Consider the following 21,639-nt stretch of genomic DNA (forward strand, 5'->3'; position numbering starts at 1 on the left):
GTTAAGATGCTTAAAATTTTAAACAATAAACAGATCTGAAAAATAAATCACATTTAATCTAAATTTAATAATGATGATATAATCTTTTTGCTATCTTTGAGTGACTTTGAAAGCTACCTGAACTGCTCCAACCAAATAAATCCATATTTAGAATAGTAATGTCAAGTTTTTGAACCATGAAAACTGACCCTCAAGCTAAGAAAAAGAACTAGAAGTATGAAATATATTTTTTCTAAAACCTGGCCATTTAGATACTATGTCCATGGGAAATGCAACTTCTTGGAACTTGTGAATAATTTCATTACATTAAGTTTCAAAATACAAGCACTCCGAGGCATTATAATTTAAGATTTTGTCCTTCATCTGCTACGAACGCTCACAGACCCCATGGAGTTAAGAAGTCTGGCACTTTTTTTTTTTTAAACCTATAATGAATTCCTGTTGTCCCTCCTTTGTTATTGTCAGTTTACAAATCTAAAGACTTTGCGGTAGCCTTAACAGTGTTCAGTACAAAGTAAATATTAATTAACTTTTTATCATAGTATTTCAGAGGCTATGCAAAACACATTGTCAAATATGGGAGATACACAGTGTCTGCTTAGGCCAGCTCTGTTCAGTGAAAGATACCGTGAAGATAAATTATTTCACTGAATAGGTTGAATACCAAATGCTGGCAAAGCCATTACTTTCCCTTTTTATAAGAAATAACAATGAGAAAAATGCCATGGCAAAGTGACCTTCCAGAGGTAAAAGCTGCCACGTGGAAGTAATGTCCATAGCATAAACATTCATCTCCAGTACCGCAGACAGCCGACACTGTCACCGTCATTCTTTAGGCAATCCTATTACCCTTCAAGACAGAGACTCCAGAACATAACTAGGAAAATCAAACCAACAGCATTCAACGCTTTTTGGGGACAAGGCCGGATATCCTCTTCCCATCCCTCTTTTCCTTACTTTCTTTGATTATCTGTCAACGTGATTCCCTGCGCAGACACCTTGAAATGGACAACGGTTGAGATGGGAGATGGATCTTGCGTCAGCGTCAGGCTCAAGGCTTTCTGTACTGCCTGGTAGCCCGTGAGGGACTCCATCTCCACTGAATTCAGGTACCAAACGTTACACGCTGCAACAAAAGAGGGGAAAGACTCTGAGAGGTCATTACCCAGCAGCAAGCAAACGGGCATCTTCTGAACAAAACCAAACAAAATGTAAATTTTCCACCTTCGTAAAGCCAACAGGGAAGACTGGCAGCAAACTACCAAACCCTCTACACGTGCCTCACCTCGTCCTACTGTTGATTCAGTTTTAAGACTATAATTTTGGAGGTCATAGGCCTTTTGCTGTCCCTTTGTTTTTAATACCTTTATATTTAAGCCAATGACTGTATTTATCTACTACCCCCGGATCCTGAAATTTAAATAAATACCAAGACAGGAGCAGAGAGAGAGGTCACTCATAGGTACTACTACAGCAAAGGAATTCCTGAGGGGAAAGAATGGGGGTATTTTGCTTTTAAGTTCAATTACAGCAGCCAATAAGAAAACACACATTTTTGCAGCATACGTTCACACATTTTACACTTTCAAATGGTATTTAAATTATATTCAAAGGAAACCATTCCCTTGTTTGGCAAAGCAAGAACGTTTTCACCCCATAAAGAACTGAGGGTTGCTGCAAAGCTCACTTCTTATTAGTTCCATAGTGTTTTGTATATTTAGCAATTTTAGGGCAAACAAAACAACTTCCACATTGAGAAAAAATACTGACATGTATTTTCAGGTCTATTCTTTACCTCAGCATGCACTTCTTCTTAAAAGCCCTATTCCTCTCCTAGAGATATCAGTAACTTCTGAAGTATCTCTATAAAACAGAAGCTGATTGGTTTCTAAGGCTACAGAACAGTTAATTTTTTTACCGGGTCTCATATCAAATCACCAGTGAGCACTAGGAAAAGAAGTACTAGTATTATATAGCACTATATAGTAGTACTATAGTACTGTATAATACCACATAGTACTACATGGTAACAGTGCATATAACATTTTACAGTATTAATTATTATTATAATATTAATAGAATTATTCATATGTTTAAATACTTTGGGACTGTGATATAAAGTCACATTTACAAGCAGATTAAGAACATCTTTGAAACTGAAAAGCCCTCTTCTTCTACAGCACAAGCAAGAATGATTAAACACATCCGTAGCTAAACGCTGGTACCAACAGACTTTGTGTTTTGGTAAAAACATTTGTGTAGGTATCCAGGACAGAATTTACAACTCTGGCAGCTGACACTTGCAAATTACCATGCTAATATTTCATTTGTTTAGCTTCGCTTGCCAACCTTACTATGAAAGCAAAGATTAAGTTAAATCTAATAGCTTCTCTTTTCGTTCGGCTATTCTGTGATCTGACTAAAGCTTTCTGCTACAACTATCTACATAAAATACACAGCTAGACACTGGCACTTTCAAAAACAAGCAACTGTACAGTTAAAGACTGCATAAGCGTAGGTTTGATTCCAGCATGATCAGCCCAATAACTTCAAGCTCTGGAGTCTGTCAGTGAAAGAAGGGATCCAGAGATTGTATTTATTGATTTGCAAGCATAACATTTCCCAAATGTATTTGCGCATTGGTGTGATAGTTTCAATAACCTTTGAATCAATTACTATACAATTCATGCAGAGGGATTTAAGACGATGAATGCCAAGTTCAATGAGGCCTTCCTCGCTGAACAGCTTTCTGTCATGTCTATCCAACACTTTAAATAACATTCCAAACCATAAGCTCTCCTCTTCTCACATCATTACTGTGTTACGTTTCGTACAGATCTAAAGCTCTTCACTACCCCGTGAGCCTTTCCCACCACGGGAAGCTTGCCTTGTTCCACAGTCACACTCCTCACTGCTTCTGAGACCCGAGGGAAGGGTTTCCCTTCTTCTTCTGCCACACATCGCGTTGGTGTCAACGGACTGTGTTCAGGTTTTGTTTCTAAATGAAATAGCCAAGCATTTTGCCTAGATTGCCCTCAATGTGACAGTTCAAAAGCAGTCGCCAAATACAGTAGGTTCCTTTACCTCTGTAGCACAAAAAATAGTAAATGGAAGCTTTTTGAAAAGTGTTGGAAAGTGCAAAAATGTCAGCTTAAAAAGGAGATTACGGGAAAGGAAACGTAATGAGAAAGGCTGAAAGATTTCCCATTTAAGAACACCATGCATGGTCTGATGGGGTATCGAATGACAGCAATCCCACAGAAACCATACCCAAGGCTGGGACAAAAGGAAGACATCCGTGTCTTTTGTGCAATGCAGCTGCCCTGCAATGTTGCTGCTCTCGTCTTCCACAGGTGGCATTTTGTAGTCACATCCGTGCTACCACCAACAGCTATACCATGTGGCGATTTCGAGTAGCCCTGCTGCTTTTAGACTGGGAATGTGCTTAGTCCCTTGACTGTATTAGCGGAAACAGATACGAAGAACCGGGATTTATTTGGGGCAGAAAATTTTGCTGCTGAACAGAGAGGTTAATAAAACAAGGTCTGTTCTAGGGAAAAGCCACTTATCTGTACAGTTTCTAGTCTTCAGTTGTCACTCTCTAGGAAGCAAAGGATTTCTGGTCAGCTTCTGCATTTAAATAATGACTGGAAATGCTCATTAGGTTCTTCAGACAGCTATAAAAAATGATTATTCTAGGTGTCCTGGTTTCAGCTGGGATAAAGTTAATTGTCTTCCTAGTAGCTGGTACAGTGCTATATTTTGAGTTCACTATGTGAAGAATGTTGATAACACTGATGTTTTCAGTTGTTGCTCAGTAGTGTTTAGACTAAAGTCAAGGATTTTTCAGCTTCTCATGCCCAGCCAGCGAGAAAGCTGGAGGGGCACAAGAAGTTGGCACAGGACACAGCCAGGGCACCTGACCCAAACTGGCCAAAGGGATATTCCATACCATGTGATGTCATGCCCGGTATATAAACCGGGGGGAGTGGGGGCGGGGGGATCGCTGCTCAGGGACTAATTGGGCGTCGATCGGAGGGTGGTGAGCAATTGCACTGTGCATCATTTGTACATTCCAATCCTCTTATCATTACTGCTGTCACTTTATTAGTGTTATCATTACCATTATTAGTTTCTTCTTTTCTGTTCTATAAAACCGTTCTTATCTCAACCCACGAGTTTTACTTCTTTTCCCGATTTTCTCCCCCATCCCACTGGGGGGTGGGGCGAGTGAGTGAGCGGCTGCGTGGTGCTCAGTTGCTGGCTGGGGTTAAACCACGACACTAGGAAAACACATTTTCATTTTTTTTGCTTGTGGAGTGGGAGAAGGGTGGGGTAAAGTAGGGCAGGGAAAAAGCGCATCTGCTTTGACTAAATTGCAGGTGCTCACATAAGCTCAGATAGTTGGAAAAGAAACAGTTTACATGGTTCGGGTCTGCACTTCAGTGTTGAACTCCACAACCTGAATGTCTCTGTGACTGGAGAGGGACCTCTGAAACACGGAAGATCAGTGGGAAATGTACCAAGGCAAAAAAACCTCTGAGAATGTCTCCTAGCTAATTTATCTACTCAGGTTCCAAACCCTTGTTTAAAAACAAAAACAACAACAACAACAAAACAGGGCAAAACCAAATGTACCAAGTTCCCCAAATGATCCATGATGTGACAGCCCCCATAAGGAGTTACCTGACCGTTGCCCCAGCTGAAGTAAGAATTACTTCTTTTTCTTTGAAAAGCACTGCCGGAGCAAGGAGAAACCAACATTTCTCAAAAGACATCACATGCCCCTTTTGCTGGGTTTTCAAGAGGGAAAGTCCTACAACAATTCCTTTTCCTTGTTTTTTTAACCTGTTGGCCACAACGAACACCACCAGCGCTGGCAGACAGAAAGGCCAACGCGTGCTCGCTCCTGGCATAGCCTCCCAAAGGCTTGTCATTGCCTCACATTCCTGCTTGGTGACAGCACTCGAAGCGCTACTTCAAATTTTTAAGTCCAAGCAGACTGCTGCGCAAGCAAGGAGCCAGGCTCTCTTGCCCCGGAGCTGCTCAGCTTGGCAAGGGCCCCCTTCGGAAATGTCCTCAGATGGGTGAGGGCAACGAGGCAGCATTCTTACAAAGGCGCGCTTGGCCAGAACGCTTTTGCTTGTGGCTCCAGTGGTAGGCTAAACTCAAAGGAGAGTGGCAAATGTAGTGCATTCTCCTGCTCTAATGGGACTAACTGGGTGGACAGATAGATCCTGGGGAGAATTCACAGCAGCCTGAAAACCAGGGACCATGGGAGGGGGTGGACAGGATCCCACCGTACAGCGGAACAACACAGCGGCTGCATTTCTACTAAGGACAGCCTTACGATTACGAAGGGGTACTCAGAGCACCGTGTCCAATAACGGGGGGTTAGGAAGCCACCACACTTTTTCAGACAGCCTATTTCACTAGCTGTCTCCGGGTCAGCTGCTCACGAAGCAGATGAGAAGCAGAGCACATCTCTACACAGCTGCTGCAAACACCTCTACTTGAGAGCGATACAGAGGGCACCAATGCATAGCATCACATCATTTGGAGGTAATCTTCTCAGGGTTCTTCTGTCACATCAATAAGCTCATGGTAAGACAACTTAACTTGCCAGAACGGGTGCTGCAGTATGCATGAGAATCCACAGAACAGCATCCAATGGAAAAGACACTGGACATTTCCCAACAACATGCAGCATCAAGTGAAGCACAGGGCAATGTTTTTTAATGGGTTTTTTTTCAGATTGATGGGACAGTAAGCATTTTCCAGGGGTATTGTTGACCCCTATGCTGAGAATCTAACCCTACTGAACACCCTCCTTAGTTGCCTTTTGCAGATCTCAGACATAGTTCATGAACCTCTGCAACCACAGGTTGAAAATACCTTCTCTAAGTTCATCAGTTACGAAAGCAATGTCACCGCTTAAAAATTGCTGTGCTTGAACCAACCTATGTGTGCCTCATATTCTCACTGGAGACAGGACTGGAAAGCAAACACAGGGCTGTTGAACTTAGGAGCTGGTTGCAGAAAACAGAAAGAACTTGGTACCTATCCTCACAGCGTCCTTTACACTTCTACACAGCACTCTAAATTTAACTGCTCCCTTTAAACATCCTTCAGTCCAGTCTAAGCTTCAGCTTCTCCCAGCCTGTAAGATACAAAATTTGGTGACAGTCAAATGCAAAGAAAAAGTTTAACAGACCTGCACCCTGTTTGAGAAGCTCCGCTGCTGAGTTTGCAGCAGTTTGTGGAGAAGTTTCTGCTATCTCCTCCAAGGGATCTGCAAACAGAAAACACTGTCCATGTCTTGTTTGGACTTGAATTGACAAATCAATGCACATAGTCAAGTATGAGTTTAGCTTTTGTGATTGTGATCTCATCTACTGGACAACTCTTGGCCAGAAACATGAAACAATCTTATATCTGTAACTATAATCATTCATGTGGTTTTTGCGCTGCATCAGTTTTTTTGCCTCCAGCGCCACAGGAGGGATGTTCAACCTTCATTTCCTGACAGTAAAAGACATAACTACACAGCATATGCTGCAGGGACATACATGATGTCACATTAAAACAATACGAACAGCTATATTCCCTCATTACAGCCCCAAAATTTTTTAATTATCTCATTTAATTTGTATAATTTACACCAATTTAGGCACAAAGATTTTGTGTTTCTACGATGAAATCCATTAATTATATTTTGATTCAGAAGATGACAACATAATCCTTCTTTCTTCATACTTATGTAGAAAACAAACATCTGAACTATTAAGACAGCAGGGGAATGTTTGCCTCCCAGTCTTCTGTTAAAATTAGTGAGAAAAGTGTCCATCAGTATGTTATTTCAGTTATATAAATGCACATAAAAAGATCTCACTGCTGTATTTAACATGATGCATGTTGTCTTTGAATACATACATTCAAATGAGGAGGAGAGCAGTAATATGGTGTGTGACACTATTCGCATGTTTAGAGTTATCCATATGCTTTAAATACTCCATGCACTGTGTCCAGAATCATTAACCACAGAAGATCATCTTAAAATGCGTGATCATCTTGGATTCAAAAATAAAACCAAAATAAAATTTCACTGTGGTATGTTTATTCAGGACAAAGCAAATGTTTCAGTCCTGCACCTCTGCCAGAACAGAAGGAGCTTTCCATTTTAGGTGAGGAGGATAAGGAGAACAAGCCCACCTAGCACACTGGTTTGCCATATAAAGAGATCTCTGGTCACATCTACCATAGCATGGTTTTGTGCTAAAATGGTTTTGTTAATGTATTTGCATAATTCAAATGCTATGTTTGAACACTGACATATGGCCTTTAACAAAAGTTTTAAGAGTTCAGTAGAAAACCACAAGAATGTTTAACATTTCAATAATACATCTGGTGTTAACTTCATGTGGGAGAGCAACAGACAACTGAATTATGGGGCAAGCATAGCTACATTTTGCTGTTGTCTTAGAGCGGTTTATGAAATCACCATAACCAAAATTAGAATTACAGTCCCATGATGCAACACAGGCTTTTTGATCATTTACTTAAACAATATTTGGACCTAAGTTGCTACTTCCTTCCTGCCAGTGTCATGCTCAGGGCACCTTCTGTTCTTCACCTACTTGGCTTCCCTAAAGCCCTTTCACCACCCAGACCTGAATAAGTGGTTACATCTAACCATACATGGGCATAATTTCATGTCTGAGAAGTACATTTGTCTTCCTACACGCTAGATTACTGTGCAGATTTCCACAACACATATATGTTTACGACTGGAGTATCACAGTACTAGTCTGCTCACAACTACAGCTTGGATAAGAGCCGTCAGCAGTAGTGAAGAACCACTTTTAAAACAGCTTCTTCCCTGTGCTTCTTGCTTAGATCTTGACTTGTGACATGTTCACCTGCCTTCAGATACTGGCACTTTGAAGCAGAGCTTGGCTGGGTATATCTCTTCTGTACTTTAACAAGCATACCTCTGTCCGGGATGAGGAGCTTGCAGGGCAATGCCAGCGGAGTGATGGAATGCTGATACACCAGAGCTGTCAAACTCCCTGTGGTCAGAAAAGTAACAAGACAGGCACTGTTAACTTGGTGGACAACAAGAATGCTTAACAGTTATTTTGGCTCTCGAGTATTTTACAGACCAAGGGGCCTCCCCGCCCTCCCCTTTAAAAAAAAATTCTCTTGGCACCTAAACCAAGACCTTCTTCCGTCAACTTTAGCGTATTCATGCTTCCCACCACTCTCCCAGTTGGATGCACCTGAACTCATTAATCACAGTCCTGTGCTGCCTTTCCCTGCTTAAACACACTGCTTAAATCCTAACCTAAATGACTTTGCTTCAAATGGAGAAAGCACAAAAATAACAAAACCAGTAACATATGGAAGTCAGTAAATTCCTTTCAATGCTCTTAACTTCTGCTACATTAAATGTAGTAAAATCTTACGAAGATGGTAAGAGTACAAGGGGTCAATGCTATGTGATGAGGCAGAGAAAGAGCGAGGAGTTCTTCCTCTCAGCCACCTAGTCTCCACTGTCCAGTGCTTCGTCTACATGCACCTCTATTTTGTGTTTCTAAAAGTATAAAAGTTCATCTAGATAAAGCTTCCTCCATTCAATGTGGCAGTGATGTACGTAGCATTCTCTATTAAATTATTCTTCTTTTCTATTCAAAGTCACTTTTGTCATCTGGACTTGGCTTAATTAAAATAATTAAACATTAGTCATCCTTGACATTAGCATGTGAGACTATACTCTTAAGGAGTGAGGGAAAGGCGTAATATTCATCAGTCTGTTTGCACAAAAAGCCATCCTTCGATCCTGTTTGCTAACAAACATTGAACATTATAATCACACGCTTGAGAAAAATCACAGTTCAACCAAAAACAACCTCATTTTTACAGCCCATCAAAAATTTCTTTGAAATGGAAAGATGACCAAATTCTGCAAGGGTCTTACAGAAACGCGAAGACCAACTGACACTACTAGTCCTTCACTGTCTTATCCATACAAGTGTGCCTGCCCACCTACTTTGTGAAGCAGTTTTGAGGCTGTATACATTGAAAGATTAGGAGATGCTCAAACCGAATGATTAGTAGGGCTACGCATGTGCCATAAACAGGTACTTCAAGATCAAGGTAGGACTGGGCTAAAAATTCTGATCTGAACTAAGTCTCATGCCAAACACCGACAAACTTCAATCCACTTTTACTTCAAATAGGATTTGTCATTTTACACTTGTTCATTTTATGGTAAATGACTCCTTCATGGGTGTACGTGACGAGGCTGGTAGCAGGGGGTGGGAGGGCTGTGGGGAGAAGCCGGGGGCTGCCCCATGCCAGACACGGCCGGCTCCAGGGGACCACTGAGCCACGGGTGGGATGCCTCTGGGAAAGCGTATCTAAGAAAGGGCAGAAAAGGCCACACGGAGACAAGAAGGTAACAAACAGGGTGAGACGCAGCAGAAGGAACATCACAGTCAGAGGAAGAGGAGGAGAAGGAGGTGCTCCAGGCACGCAAGTGGACATCCCCCATCCTGCTGCCCATGCAGCTCACATGGGAGTAGACGGATGTTTCCTGAAGGAACTGTGGCCCATGGCGAGCGCACGCTGGAGAGGTTTTTTTCCTGAAGGATGGCAGCCCATGGGGAAGGCCCACACCTCAGCAGGGAAAAAGTGGGAGAAGGATGGAGCAGCAGAAAGGAACTGTTCTGTAATGACTATACAGTCCCCACCTGCTCCTGCACTTCCTGCGGTGGGGGTGAGGAGTCTGGGCGAAGCAGTGAAGCTGAGCTTGGGAAAAGGGGAAGGAAAAGTGTTATTTTAATGTTTGTCTTTGTTTCTCACTACCTGAGTATTGATTTTAATTGGCAAAAAATTAAATTAATTTTCCCCAAGTTGAGTCTCTTTCACCCATGGTAGTAAATGGTTAGCAACCTCCCTGTCTGTATCTCGACCCACGAGCTTTCTCATCCTATTTTCCCCTCCTGCCCCATTGAGGAGGGCAAATGAGTGAGCAGCTAGGTAGGAATTCGGTTGTTTGCCACAGCAGGTAACGCCCTTTCATCATATTACATTAGGTGGGCTGACGCAGCATGATGTAATTTGTGAATGTCCCACTCTGGTGTCATTTAGCCAGCTAGTATACAGCATAAGTATAGCACAGGACAAAATAACACAAAGGTCCTGAATCAATAAGGCCCATAACAGTCATCTAGCTCAGCTGTCTGCAGTGGCACTGGTAGTGGTAGACCAGGCTTGACCGCTTCAAGCTTGCTCATGTGCATCTGTGCTAGAGTGCCCTGCACATATACTTAAGGTAAATGTGTACAAGGCTCCTAGAAACTTAGAATGGGTTCCTACAGAAACCATCAGGACATCAGCAAAGTATTCTCTCATTTGCACTCCATCCAAGTCTATGAAACAACTCTGGCAAATGCAAACTGTTTCCATTTTCTGTGTCCCTGTGATGCACAGTACTTACCAAAATATGGTTCATTTGGGCATCCTTTCAAGCGCACCCCCTTGTGCGTGCATTCAATCAGAAAATGCCTTACAAGTTCATTTGACAAATCTCCAACTGTGTTGAAAAAGAAAAAGAAAGCTCATGAAGAGAAGCAATGAACAGACAACAGTCTTACAAATTAGCAGGTCTTTATGAAGCAGTTTTCCACATTACCACCTAATGTTTTATATACAGCATGCAAAGAATACATTAGACTTGCTCTGCTGCAAGGTTACAAGCTGTAGTAAAAAGGCCATTTTTCAAAAAACAAGCAAATAGCTCACTTTTGGTTAGACAACCAGAGGAAAAGGTTTTATAATCATAAGTGACTGACATCCAAATGTACACTGGTGTCCAAAATGTCCAAGCATGGTCCCAACTCCAGACAGGAACAGAAATTTGGAAAACGAATGGTTAGAAATTCTGAGGCACTTGCCCATTAGAAGAACTTGTATCTAATGTAACAAGGGAGTGAAAGTATGATAAAATACTCAGATTTCTAGTGACAGTTCTGCTCGCAGAACTTTTCCAGATTAAAACAATAGAAGATTTAGCTATACAGTGGTAATGATGCCAAGTCTCTTAGTGAATTTTTGAAGTTTTAAAATGTTAGCAGTTATACACTAAGTCTTTTCTCCTGAAAACAATTACATGAAACACTCAGGTTTCACTAGATTTTTAAAGACAGTTTTTATCTCTCAGGAATCTAGGACAAATTGAAATTGTTAAGTTGGAAAGTAATGAGGAGATTTAAAGTCCAAAAGGCATATAAAAATTCCCTTGAGATTTAGCATTCTTTTATATGTATACATACATATACATGCATATGATTAAGACAACTTCATTATTTCTTGAAAGACTGGTTCACAGTATTTCACACCTGACTACAAACTGAATCTCTCTCCAAGTAATTAAAGGGTTATTTCACAGCAATGGGACAAAGCTACCCAACCATTCAAACTCTAACAAAAGAGCCACAAACATAAATGCTCCCTTTGACTCTGATCTGTCAGCCACAGTCCAGGAAACACATGACATCAAGGGTTGACTTTCAGGCTAATACAGATGAACACATTAATCTGGACAGCAGAAGCTTCTATGCAAGCAAATGTTGCAAAGATCACCTTTTCAAACAGCTTACTGTTTGCCATTATGCTCTCACAATATTAAAAAAAGATGACTACAAGGGTATGTGAGAAGGGGGAAGCCTGGAACAAGAAACCCTGCAGGAGACTGAACAAATTTGTGCCTTCTGGGATGAAACAGTGGGAACCGAAAAACCTAAATATCACAGAGCGAGAAGTGGAAGAATGCTACAGTCTCAACTAAAATTTTCTCTTACTACTACTTGCCTGTGGTACAACTAACATAAACTGGCTCTTAAAGGCTAGTGGAATTTGAACTTTCATGTATTCCTGGACTTCATTGGTCTGATGATAAAAAAAGATCACTAAAACCACCTACAGCCACTCTCCATTTGCCTCCTTGTCTCCACCACCTCAGTGCACCCCTGTTGTCTTCATTAAATAAGACACTGCAGTGGTTCTGCTGAAGTTTCTTGGCAATAAAAAGGATTACACGGCAAATTTTTATTAGAAATTATCTCAAGATACCAGATTAGGTGTACAGAATTTGAAAGTGTTATTGTAACAGAGGTGGACTGCTAACCTTGCCCCAGAGTAAGCATGAAATCTTAAAAAACACCCCCAAAACAACAGCCAAACAACCAACCAAAACCAGACAAAACCACACTTCCACAACCACGACACTAAGAATCACTGCTTTCCTGTGATCTCAGTTGCTTACCTCACCGGGCAGCATGTACTAATGAAACATAATAAGCTTTGTAAAAGGAAAACAGCAGCAATGAAAACCACCCCACTATGCCTGCAGTAGCACAAATGGAACCAAAAACACTACAGATACTGGCTGCTGAGTTTCCACACATTAACGCTTTCCGTATGTTCTTCTCATTTTACCTTCCACAACTATCAGGCACAAGTTATACATGGAGGCCCTGGAGCTGGGAGAGTAGGTGTATTTCATCACGTCTTTTAAACAACTATCGTCTTTCCTTAGGGAAGCTCCTCAGATTTACATCTAATGTAGAACTGTCTCAAAACAAAACCTTGGGGTCAAAAAAATTCAACCTTCCAGCCAAGCGAAAGCTTTACATGGTGGTATGTAGATCAAATGCAGACTTCTGATTGCTAGGGAGGACTCATTACTGAGATGACACTGGTCTTCTAGTAGGTTGATAAGGTACAATACATGCATAGCCACAATAAACATACGTTTACAAGCCATGGTGAAACTGTGAAGTACAACAGACATCTTATCCCGTCTCATTTGACAAGGTACCAAATGGAGTCTGTAATTCAAGTTGCACTTACTAGAAGAGGGGAGATTTCCTCCAGATTATTACCGAGTAATAAGGACTTCCTACTATGCATGGCTTGTTAAATAACAGATAGAAGGCATGCAGTACCTTTCTTGTTTAACTGCAGCACAGACGGAGGCGGTGTAGCAACTTTCATTGCTAGCCCATAGGCTCCCCGGAAAGAATGACTGTCTCGAACAATGAATGACCCAGGTTCCTTGTCCTTCAGAACAGCGATGGCTGCAAGGGATTCCGGGAAAGAGAGAGAAAAGCAGTTCCAGAACAATACATACACCCAAAAAGTACAGAAGTGCAAATCTATAATTAATAGGAGACTAAAGGAAATAAGATCCTTTTCTCTGTCTCCATTGCCGTAGAACAGAATACAATGAAGCATACTTGGGGGATCTGAGCGGAAACATCTTGTGCAAATCTCACATTTCAAAAGAAGCCTGAAGTAGAGATTCCTACTGATTTTTAAACTGAGAAGGACATGCAGGTCCCATCAGGATTCCTACAACCCGTACAAGAGCAAGTTGATTCCTGCTTAAATTTTGTCATTTTGTTAGAAGCATGACAGAGAGCACAGCTCTCTGGAATTCCCAGGCTGACTAGACAGCACTGTTTTTCTTTTCCTATGCAGCTTCAACAGGCAGAGCAGATCCGTTTTCATCCACCACCAAGTTTCTGTCCCTGCAAAGCAGTCTCACTCCCTTCCTAGTTTTAAAGCAAGGGAAGGGATGTAAGTGAGTATTTGCTCTTTGACTGTCCAAGCATCAAAATAATTTTACATCTACATTCTGTGATCTCTGCTGGAAGTGTGATATGAAGTCCTCCCCAGGAGGAACCATTTGCAGGGAAACTGCTCTTGCTTTGCAGGACTCTGCTGCAGACTTTGAAATCTAGTAGCCCCAAAATCTTAATCTCACTTTGAAAAAAGACAAGAGGTTGATCTAATGACTGATCTTAGTCTGATCTTAATAAACCCTTAGTACTTTGCTTGTAGGTTTTTCTTCCTTAAACTTTTTCGAAATACTTGTGTTTGTTTCCAGAATTTCTAATGATCAGCAAGCCTTCAAAGAAACCCTGGAAAAAGCCCAAATTTGACCCTGGAGTCCTTAAATGTCTGTATATACTGAATATGGAAATTATGCATTTGGGGCATGAAGCCATATTTTGCAAGGCCTGAGCAATGATTACATGATAAACACACACACGGTTTTTTTTCCATGAAAGGAAGAGTAGTAGCAGAAAATCGGGAAAATGCAGACATAATTGTCTCTCCTGTTTAAGTGAGTAAAGCAAATGTGTATGTATTCTGTTCTATTCATATGTCAGATGGTGAAGAAAACAACTATTTTCACAATAACCTGTCATGTTCAGAGGAGGAGGACAAACATATAAAACCCTGCAGTTCAGCAGTACTCACATAACACTTCTAAATCCACAGGGGGACAGTAATCATTTGTCACAGGAGCAGTCCATTAAGCACAGAAAAAAGAACAAGTGCTCCCCCTCCACAGCAACAGTATCTTAAAAGACTTTTTAAAAGGAATTGTACTTGGTAGGGTGAAAAGAGGCATACTGAAAGGTTGGGAAGATTCTCTTTTAATTTGTTCAAGCAGCTAGGTTTAAACCTCCTTTATGATCTACTCCCCTCTCTGGACTGGCATCAAATCAGGAAATTTTTTTTGCACATTTAAAGACTCAGTTCTCATTATGGGTGGGGAGCAGACAATGGGAAGGGAACTGGAGTGAAAGGACCAGTAAAACATCATCCAAGATGAATTAGTGATCTGTTTTCTACGACCTTTATTCCCCTGGGCTCATATTTACCATTACACTGCAAGAGGCATCCTCACCATTTGAGAAACTATGAACGAAACAGACATAGCAATTCATCGTTTGCCAATAGCTGAAGGCTATTTTGGTTTAGTGTGAACTTTCTTCCCAAGGCAGAACCAATTCGTCATTTTTCCTTTTCGAGAACCACATTTTAAGAATCCCAGTTTAAAATCCTGCCATAACTCATTAAATGCAATTCAGTATAGCTGAATATTACAATATGGACACAAGGACCGTCAGACCAATCGCATTTGCAAAGCACCCAGCATGCTTTATTTATGCATTGTTGCAGGGACAAGGTGTAAGTTCATATGTATACATCTTCACATCCATAATAAAAGCTTTCTCCATCTCATTCAATAATAAATCTACATACAGATGTACTGTATCTGTATTGTACCTCATGAAGATGATGTTCCATGAGAGTGTTATTTCGTAACCTTTAAGAAATAACGTATGTCACTTACAGCTGGCAATGAAATTCAGGCTATAGAATGACTGGTAGATGACGCTGCTTTTATGATGACTTCTAGCTAATGAATTATTCTCTGATATTTAGCATTTCTCACCTTATTATCTGTGCAGGGAAACACATATGGCTGAGATCACGCCAGAGCAGGACACTTGCACTCAGAAGGTTTCTGAGAGCAGACAGTTGCTCTCAGATGTGTACTGCATCACACGTATCTGCCATTCCAAAACCTTGAGCTTTTCAGCAAAATACATTTGCAGCAGCTACCACAGGCAGATTTAAATTACTCTGTAGTTAGTTCAGTTAGGCTAATAATTTGTCTGATTAACTGAATATTTTTTAAGGACAATTTGACTGCCCTCCACTCTCAAATTCAGCCTTTGGACAAGAGAAATTAAGTGCGGTTGTCTGATGCCCTTCTAGGTTTTGTATTTCTTCTTGTATTTCTTTCAGACATCAGGTGTGCATAAAAAAAATTTAAGAATTCACCAACTAGCCCTTCTGTGAATGGATATGCCAGAATATGTATCGGTTTATATACCTTGTTCTCTTGAAATATCTGGCTTATACCAGAATTTGGACGTGTCCTGGACAAATTTTACGGTCACATGTTTATCAGTTGGGTTTTCTGTGAAATAAAAGGGAAAAAACGGTCAGGAAATTTTTTAAATACAAAAGCATTTTTTACTTTTCTTTCCAACTTCTAATCACCTTAATTAATCAAAAACCTCATGATTAGAAGGACAATTTAGAGAAACCCTGAACTGTTTTAGAACCAGCAAATGTAATACCGTACACCAAGATTCTGAAAGCATTCTTGAAGTTTCATTTTGCAAAATCCGTAAGATGTGGAAAAACTTACATTTATAAAGCTGCATTAAATACAAAGCTGCATTTCTCAATGGGGTCCAGTGAATACCCATCTACATTTTTAACTATTCTTGACACAAGTCTAGAAAGGTGCAGAGAGAAGCCAGCCCTTATTAAAAGAAGTTGGACTCCACACCGCTGGCTTGTGGTTTGGCAGTTCAAAAGGCAGGCTGCCCTTGGCTGACATCTCGGGAAGCGCAGGAAGAATTCTGCAGCCTTGTTCTCTGAATAACACATCCGAAGCCAGTGAGCTGGCCCCACTTACTGCAAATATTCAAGTCCTCTGTGCCGTTTTCATTCCATTGCTTTTTTTTTTTTTTCCCTTCCCCTCCCCAATTTAAAATCCCCCGAATGCTTTTTATAAACTCATATAAAATCTAACGTATTTTGCACGTCTCTGATGCAGAACCTACCTGGCACTGGGGAAGTGCTTAGCATTTTTGAGAAGTCTGGGAGGACGTTTGGGAAGGGGATGCTGATTGTGCTTCCGCTGTGGGGGCTGGAGAAGCCACTTGACGAAGGTGACACGGAGGCAAAGGAACGGTCTCCTTCAGAGGACCTCTTTTTCTCTGGAAGAGGCGGCTGAGCATGCAGGTTCCCTCCGTGGTGCTGCTGAACCGCGCTGTTCTGGCTGTTGTGCCCGGAGGCCACTGTAAGAAAGTTCTGCGTCAAAAAGCCATTGTCCTCGGCACTTGCGACCGATGGGCTCATGGTTTTAGGAGAGATGCTAGTATTGGCTATGAAAGTAGCTTGTTTCTCCTCTCGGGGGGAGCTGCCGCCCCTGTTGCCCCCGCCGTAGCCCAGGTAAGCCCGGGCACTGCTGCCAACAGCAGGTTCTTGCTGTGGCTCTGCTGGTGAATTCTCCAGGCTGCTCAGGGTGATGACCTGCAGTCCTGGAGTTTGGAAATGAGACAAGAGAGAGACGTCTTGCACGGCGTTTGGGAAGTCGGAGGGCACGAGGTAACCTGCCGGCGGCCTGCTGTTTCCCATCGAAAGCTGGAGCGACGGGGAAGCTTTGGGGCTGCTTTCAAGCCAAGGACGTTCTGTTGCAGAAGAGCTGTCAAAAAAAAAAAAGCCAAAAATTGAACACAAAAATAAAGTAACAGCCAAATCATTCCCTTAAAACGTCACTGTACAACCCGTACTGCAGCGATCACTGAAAGCAATGAATTGCCTCACCCAGGACAATGCCCTCTGACAACGTGCTGGACCGGGTGATGCGGCTGGATCAAGGGGTTCCAGCCCCATCCTGATCACTCGTTTCGTCCGCCTAGGTCATTACTTTCTGCCTCATCTCGCCTTCCACCCAGCCACGCTGATGGGACAGTCTCTGAGCTTGCACTGTAAACCAGGCCATCAAATTAATCACAGTTAAAAATACTCCTCCTTCCCCCTGTTTGAGAGGGTCACTTTTAATATGAATCAACCCAGTGAGGCTGTTCACAGCATTGCTTCACATCTCTATGTGGGGAGCTGAAGTGCTACCTGGAAAAGAGCAGCAGGAGGCAAGAATTTCTTTAGCCAAGTCAGAGGTTTGTGGAAGAAAACTGACACTGACACAGCAGTTCTTACATGCAGAGTCTCTTATGTTCATTGAAAAAGAAAAAAGAAAAGAAACAGGCTAAGAAGATAGTTGTGCACCATCATACAATAAATGAATAACTACGATAAGAACACAGTTCACAAGACCCAACTCTTAGGCCAGGTCCCTTTTAATATAATTTGTATTAAAAAAGGAAGGAAGACAGGTCCAGTGGTTAATTTGTTCGATGACGGAATTGTTTTGATTGATAGAATTAAATATCTCAACAGTAAACATTAGATTTTTCTACTGGGTAGCAATTCCACCTGCTCAAGTGAAGAATAACAAATATCCTCCTAAGCAAGACAACCTCAGCTTCTGATGAAACCGTCTGATAAAAGTTTAAATTGTCTCCTTGCTTCTAGAAGTGAAATGCCCTTAGACTGTAGCTGGAAAGCATTACCAGCAATATCAAATGTAGAGAGAACAAACTCATTGTGAGATACAAAGGGAAAAGAGCTGACATAAGATATATTAAAAAAAAAAGAAAGGATTTTTAATTAAAGGGAACTGTGAAAACGGGTACCAGTAGATTTGAACAGATCGAAGTAGAAGGGCCATAAAGAAACGGAAGGGAAGCAAATGGAAGAAGGTGCCACTGCAAGAAAAAAACTGCCAGAGCTGTAGCTGTCTGCTAGATGAAATGCAAAACGACAGAAAAAATATTTAGATAGAAGGGAACAGAACTTTCTAGATAAAATCTGAAGTAGGAATGTAAACTTGATAATGACTACATTGCCTGGTAAGCTTTTAATTCATATCCACTTACAATGAAATGTTACATTGCCTCCTCCTCAGAAAATACTGACATACGTTGTTCAGTCTTATGATTCACATTCATAATCACAAAACGAAAACATTCTTTCATAGTCCAAGTACTGATTGAAAATGAAATCAATTAGATGGGAAGATAAATAAAAGATAAATAGGTATCAACATAATTGAAGTCCTCACTGAGAGTCTGACACACCAACCGACAGCATTCCAAGTACTTAGTGTGAAAAAGGAGCCAATTATCCAAGAACAAGAATAGGATAATTAGCCACAAAGGAATGTTGTTGCAGAGTGATAGAAAAGGAAACCCAACCCGCTGTAACATAACACCTCACCTATTAAGTAAATAAAGGGCATAGCTAATGACTGACCATTCATTGTCATGGTCTTCTGAACCTCCTAACAGTAACCTGGGACTCCTTGCTGCTTTGCTGTGTTTCCTCTGACTTTTCATCTTATGCTATAAGCTCCTTGGGACACGGACTATTTTGTAGATTTATACTATTCAAGCTCTGGTCCAGAGCCCTACATGTTTACCACAATACAAATATGAAATAATAAAATCTCTCAGCCTGCTAAGCAGCTGAAAGGGAGTCAGCTGTTCACTACCAAAACCAAATCCTCTGATATTTTACTGACTTGAAACGCACACACTGCGGTGAAAAGAGTGTTCCCTCTCTCTCATATATGACTTATTCCAATGTGAAATTTCATTAAATGCTTTTCAGTAAAGCACTAGAGAAGCTGGTTAAGCACACAGGAAAGCATGTATGAACTTGTGCTAGCACATAATAAAGTAACTGAGCTATAAATTCCTATTTATTTTTGTATTCCTGTTTATCTTCAAAGCTAATTGTGTCCCTGACGTATAAACAACATCCGTGTATGTGGTAAATTCCAGCTGGTGGACAACATCATCATCAACTATCACAACCACACTCAAAGTCCTTGGACAAATGCTCTGCAATGAAGATGAAAGCGTAACATCTTGGCTGAAAACTATAGTTATGAGAACTAAACAATAAGGTAGGAGAATCTTTTCCTACCTTTCTCCCCCTGGGATAGGAGTGTTACTTGAAACAGTACACGAAGATGCAAAACAGCGCTGAAAGGAGGGATCTGTCTGCATGTTGGCCCTCAGCAAAGCAGGGTTAGTGCCCACAGTGCTGTCAGACATCACCATGGAGTGGTTAATGGCTTCCGTGTAACTTCGAGATTCTGCAGCAAAGGAAACAAAGTAAAAGGCAAGTTAAAAAACAACTCACATTTTTATGGACCTTGTACTGAAAGGAGTGTTTATAAACCAATCTGTTTTTCTTTTAATAGGACTAATAAAGAAGAGGTTTTATTTGTTTGAGCAGTAACATTTTATTTCACAACGTTATGTTGATTGCTGAAAACATCCAGCAGGACAAATGGCAGAGGGAATAAAGATCACAGAATTGCACTACTCAAACTCTTTGATCAGTTCTCCAGGGCACATTCTCTAGCCCTAAAGATGAGAACAGACCCATCTGTTCCAAGCTGGTTTGCATTCTGCAGTCCTAAGTGCTAAATTGGGTATGCCTAGTCAAGTGTCCACCATCAGTGTGCACTTAAACACCAAAGTGATAGAAAACTGGAGTATTAATTCAGCCTGCCCATTCAGCCCACTGCCGAATGGGGCAGGGGACCCGGTGGAAAATGACATGGAAAACGCTGAGGTGCTCAAAACCTTCTTCACCTCAGCCTTTACAAGTGATCCAGGCCTTTGGGAATCTCAGGCCCCTGAGACCACAGGGAAAATCTGGATCAAGGAAGACTTACCCTTGGTGGAGGAGGACCAAGCAAAGGAGCACTTAAACAAACTGGACAGATATAAGTCCACTGGGGCCTGACAGGTTGAACCCGCAAGAGCTGACGGAGCTGGCTGATACCACTGCAAGGCCACTCTCAATAATCTTTAAAAGGTCACAACGACTGGGAGAGATTCCTGAAGACTGGAAGGGAGCAAGCGTCACTTCTACCTTCAAAAAGGACATGAAGGATGATCTGGGGAACTGGAGGCTTGGCTAGCCTAACCTCAGTCTCTGGGAAGGTGATGGAGCAACTAACCCTGGAAACCATTTCCAAACACATGAAGGAAAAGAAGATGACTGAGAGTTCTCAGCATGGATTTACGAAGGGGAAATCACGCTTATCCGCCCTGATAGCCTTCTCAGTGAACTGACTAGTTTAGGGGCTAAGGGAAGAGCAGTGGATGTTGCTTATCTTGACTTTAGTAAGGCTTTTATCACATCCTCATAAACAAGCTGACAAAGCATGGGTTGTTTAAGTGGACAGTGAGGTGGACTGAAAACTGGCTGAATGGCCGGGCCCCGAGGGTGGTGATCAGCTGCACCAAGTCCACTAAGAGGCAAGTCACTAGCTTTATACCCCAGGCGGTGATACTGGGACCAGTACTGTTCAACACCTTCATTAACAACCTGGATGATGGAACAAAGTTTCATCCCCACGTCTGAAGACAACAGAAAACTGTGAGGAGCAGCTCATAAACCAGATGGTTGTGCTGCCATTTAGAAGTGGGAGAAACGGGCCAAGAGGAATCTCAAGAAGTTCAACAAGGGGAAATGCAAACTCCGGCACCTGGGAAGGAATAATCCCAGGCACCAGTACATGCTGGGGGCCAACTGGTTGGAAGACAGCTCTGCAGAGAAGGACCTGGGGGTCCTGGTGGACAGCAAGCTGCCCATTAGCCAGCAATGCAACCTCATGGCAAAGGCGGTCAACAGCATCCTGAGCTGCATCAGAAAGAGTGTTGCCAGCAGGTCAAGGGAGGTGATCCTTCCTCTCTGCTTAGCACTAGTGAGGCCACATCTGGAGCACTGTGCCCATTTCTGGGCTCCCCAGTACCAGAGAGACGTGGCACAAGGCCACAAAGACGCCCGGAGCATTGCTGGGACTGGAGCAGCTTTCAAAGGAGCAAGGGCTGAGAGAGCTGGTACTCTTCAGCCTGGAGAAGAGAAGGCTCAGGGGTGATATTATCAATGTCGATAAATATCTGAAGGGAGGGAATAAAGATGTGGGAGCCAGTCTTCTCACTCTTCTGCTTACACGAGGCGAAAAGGACAGAACTGAAAGGCAGCTGAGCAGCACATAGCAGCACCCGGTTTAGCTACCAGTGCAGCTACGGATTTCAGGTGTGACTTCGTTCA

At 41.9% G+C, this 21,639-nt stretch overlaps 1 protein-coding gene across 9 annotated transcripts in view; it reads right to left on the reverse strand.

Annotated features, from left to right (window-relative positions):
• Positions 1-21,639, reverse strand: part of TNS3 (tensin 3) — a 242,930-nt gene that overhangs the window by 4,475 nt on the left and 216,816 nt on the right. For all 9 annotated transcript variants that reach the window (XM_052794721.1, XM_052794645.1, XM_052794572.1 and 6 more), the window contains 8 exons: positions 19,492-19,663; positions 16,503-17,146; positions 15,761-15,847; positions 13,011-13,142; positions 10,502-10,597; positions 7,992-8,069; positions 6,215-6,292; positions 958-1,126 (listed from right to left, as the gene is read on the reverse strand). In XM_052794721.1, coding sequence (XP_052650681.1) covers positions 958-1,126; positions 6,215-6,292; positions 7,992-8,069; positions 10,502-10,597; positions 13,011-13,142; positions 15,761-15,847; positions 16,503-17,146; positions 19,492-19,663 — 1,456 coding nt within the window. The remainder of the gene's footprint in view (positions 1-957; positions 1,127-6,214; positions 6,293-7,991; positions 8,070-10,501; positions 10,598-13,010; positions 13,143-15,760; positions 15,848-16,502; positions 17,147-19,491; positions 19,664-21,639) is intronic.

Source organism: Harpia harpyja, chromosome 1 (assembly GCF_026419915.1).
Source record: "Harpia harpyja isolate bHarHar1 chromosome 1, bHarHar1 primary haplotype, whole genome shotgun sequence".
Classification (NCBI taxonomy): Eukaryota; Metazoa; Chordata; class Aves; order Accipitriformes; family Accipitridae; genus Harpia; species Harpia harpyja.